Consider the following 3,580-nt stretch of genomic DNA (forward strand, 5'->3'; position numbering starts at 1 on the left):
GTTGTCGTTAAGCATTTGATTTTGAGCCCCCGCCGGTGCCGACGATGATGATTTGGCTGGGTAAAAGTTACCACGGGGTGTAAGTATCATGCTATTATCAAACATATGATTCTGATTCCCCGCCGGCACCATCGAGGACGATTCTCCCGTGGAGACGTTGTCATGATTGTTCAGCATCATATTATCCGCAAAGATATGATTCTGAGTCACTGCCGGCATCACCGAGGATGACGATTCACCGGTGTAGAAGTTACTAGGCGGTGTAAGTATCACGTTACCTCCAAAATTCTGATTTCCACTGGGCCCACATGAAAGCTCGGAACTTCCTTGGAGCTCCGGATTATTCTGGGTCAATAACGCGGTAAAAGAACAAGTTGGGGAACTCAAATGTCGAATCCGGAGGCGATTCAGAGAACAGCCCAAGAAAGTTATAAAAGCTTGGAGGTTGAGAGAATATTTTACACAATTGCGTTCGTCGCTCCTTCATGATCTTTTGCTGAGCCTTAGAATGAGTTTGACATGGCGCAGCCATCCACGTTTCATTATGCATTTCTCTGCTTCTTTGCTTCAGTTCCTCTGCTCGCTTATCCTCGTACGCCAACTGTTCCATGATTTCCCTAATCTCAGGTTTCTGCTGATCCACCGTCGGCGACTCTTGTACCTCGCTATCACGGCGTCGACGGCGGGGCTGCCGAACGTGAACGGCTTGCCTCCCGGAGAGATCACCATGAGAGCCACTTCGGCGCCGGTGAGAGCACAGAGCTGGTCTGCCTTCTTAAAAAGGCCAGCTCTACGTTTTGTGAAGGTAACACTGCGCTTTTTGGCGTCATCCATCGGTTTGACTTCGATCTTTTGCTGGCCTTTCGTCTTCTTCGGTGGAATTGGGTCTGCCATGGTTAAGATTGAACCATACAAAGAAGAAAACTCAAAGATGATTATTGAAGAGCTGTTTTGAGAAGGCACACAGAACATTAGGATGATGGGATGGTTTATAAAGAATACAAAGAGCCATGGAAATAACTCATGTTATACGGTTACGAAGGTACTTTTTCGGAGTGACAAAGGATTCTAAGTGTGTAAACGTGTTCACCATGCAGAAAAGCAGAGCATTAATCCATTGTTAATGCCTTGATTGTGGTATTTGTGCCTGATTTTTCAGTTACTTTTATTAACATTTCTGCTGAGTATATGCACATTGTTTTGCTTACAGTAGTAAGTTGTTTTGTTTTCTAAGAGTTTTTACGATGTAGTTATTTGTTTCTAGCCAGATATTAAAAGCAAGGGGAGGGGTGTCCGCTGCACCCTCAAATGCCCTTGTTTCGAGCCGTTGATTGCATCCAGCGGCTTAAATTCTATGACGAGTACATTAATTGGTTGCCAAGGCATGAAATTATAGTGTGCGTACATGGAAAATCCTTGATGAGGATATTTAACTTGACTTACTTTACAAATCCAACGACAAATTGTTTATAGGGATTGATAGTCTTATTGAAACATAGATAATAGTCATGGTAATACCTAGTAAAACATTCTCATAGTATGGATATGAGAATTTTGATATCCTTGATTAACTTCTACTCCTTTAATCCTATTTATAGAGCAGGCAGAGAATATATTTTTTAATCTTATTTATAAGATACTAAGAAAATTTTTGTATGGATATATAATTTTATTCTTCATTTATTATTGTGTTGATTTTGTTTAGATAATGTATAATACATATTAAATAAGTAAAACATTCTCATCGCATGAATGAGAATTTAGGCATCTTCGATTAACTTCTATCTGCTGGGAAGGAGGTGGTGGAATTTGATAAAGGTGGATAGACGTTGCTCCATGTGTTCCTTCGATTTGTAATGAATATTCCAACAACTTAATTGGCAGCCAATGCAAGTGGGGGCTACATTAGTGAAAAATATATGCATATTTTAATTTCAACAATAAATGACAAGGATAAAGGATTCATTTCCTTTGTATTAATTAGCAACCTATAAAAGCAAGAGACGAGCTTTGTAAGAAAATCCTTAGCCTTTAATTTCACCAAATGAATTACCGAGATTCATCCTCTTTACCCCATAAATTCAAATTAATTCATCTACCACTTTCCATTTTTACATTAATGCACCATGTATCATATTTTTTCCCCTTAAATCAACTTGAAGACTTCTAAAAATATACGATATTGTCTTTAATTTTTTTCATTCATCTTTACCTTTATGAGTATTTGCTTTTGGCTCCATATATATATATATATATATATATATATATATATATCCATTTCAAAAGAAGACAAGCTATATGCAAGCCCCAGGCCATATATGCCCATTTACGTAATATGACATAACTATATGAAAAGAGTTTGTCTTAACTTCGTAAAACATTCTTATAAGTGATTTTAAATGTTATGCCACACAAGATCTCAATTGGTTGTGAAGATATGTCAAAATCGTAGTGTGTGTGAGGCCTTTTGATAAAAAAAAAAAAAAACAAAGGCCTATTTATTTTCTTGTTTTGAAACCAACCTTTTGTTTTTAAAAACAAAAAATAAAAAATTGTTTAGTTATTAATTTTTAATTAAGTGTCTATAAAAGAAACTCAAAGCAATTTTTACATATTTTATTATTTTCTTTTTTTTGGTCTTTCTCTACTTTCTTTTCCATAGTCTCATTTTTTTTTTATATTGTTTTTTAGTTATCCAACTCTCCATTCATCCATCATTATTATAGGATTCATGTAGAATAGCTTATAATAGCTTTTTAATGATAATTTATAGAATATGAGGTAAATACGTGAGAAGAATTTTGTTTTCACTGCTCTACAACACGGGGCCATAGTCTTTATTTTGTCTCCTACCTTCTATCAGTTCTGCAAGTTGATTTTGAAACATTATTCCAAACAAGTTTTTTTTGTTTAATGTAAATATTTTAGAACAATTATTGAAACATATTCTTTTTCAAATGAATTTAAAAAATAATTTTATATATAAAACTATTTAAAAATTGAAAAAAAAAAAGAAAACAGAAACAAACAAGAATAAAGTGATTCAGGACCCATTCTCTTTGAAGATTCTCTCAGAGCTTTTTGCCATTTCCACGTCAAAACATTTTTCTCCTGAAATTCCAACGGCTTGTCAGAATAATTCATCTCTATCTTTCTATTTTACCTACTGGATGCTTCGCTTGACTCTATATATCCATATATTTTTATGAGAAAATAAAATAATATATTTTTTATAATGATAGAAAATATTTTTCTCAGAGCTTTTTGCCATTTCCACGTCAAAACAGTTTCTCCTGAAATTCCAACGGCTTGTCAGAATAATTCATCTCTGTCTTTCTATTTTAACTACTGGATGCTTCGCTTGACTATATATCCATATATTTTATGAGAAAATAAAATAATATATTTTTTATAATGATAGAAAATATGATGATATTACCTCTAGTCTTTAATAAAGAACTCATTTGACTTTTATTTAAATTTTAAATATAAGACCCAGTTCACTTTGTTTCTCATGTTTATTTATTTTTTTTAAAGACAGTTTTGTAATAATGGTAGTTCTAGCCAATACCCTTGATTA

General features: G+C 34.1%; 1 protein-coding gene across 1 annotated transcript; it reads right to left on the reverse strand.

Moving 5' to 3' along the window:
* Positions 1–567: 567 nt before the first annotated feature.
* Positions 568–894, reverse strand: LOC114748611 (agamous-like MADS-box protein AGL62). Its single transcript, XM_028937049.1, has one exon. It carries the CDS (start codon positions 892–894, stop codon positions 568–570), a length of 327 nt encoding a protein of 108 aa, XP_028792882.1.
* Between the last annotated feature and the right edge of the window lie 2,686 nt (positions 895–3,580).

Source organism: Neltuma alba, unplaced genomic scaffold (assembly GCF_004799145.2).
Source record: "Neltuma alba isolate B1F8T4 unplaced genomic scaffold, ASM479914v2 tig00005754_pilon, whole genome shotgun sequence".
Taxonomy (NCBI): domain Eukaryota; kingdom Viridiplantae; phylum Streptophyta; class Magnoliopsida; order Fabales; family Fabaceae; genus Neltuma; species Neltuma alba.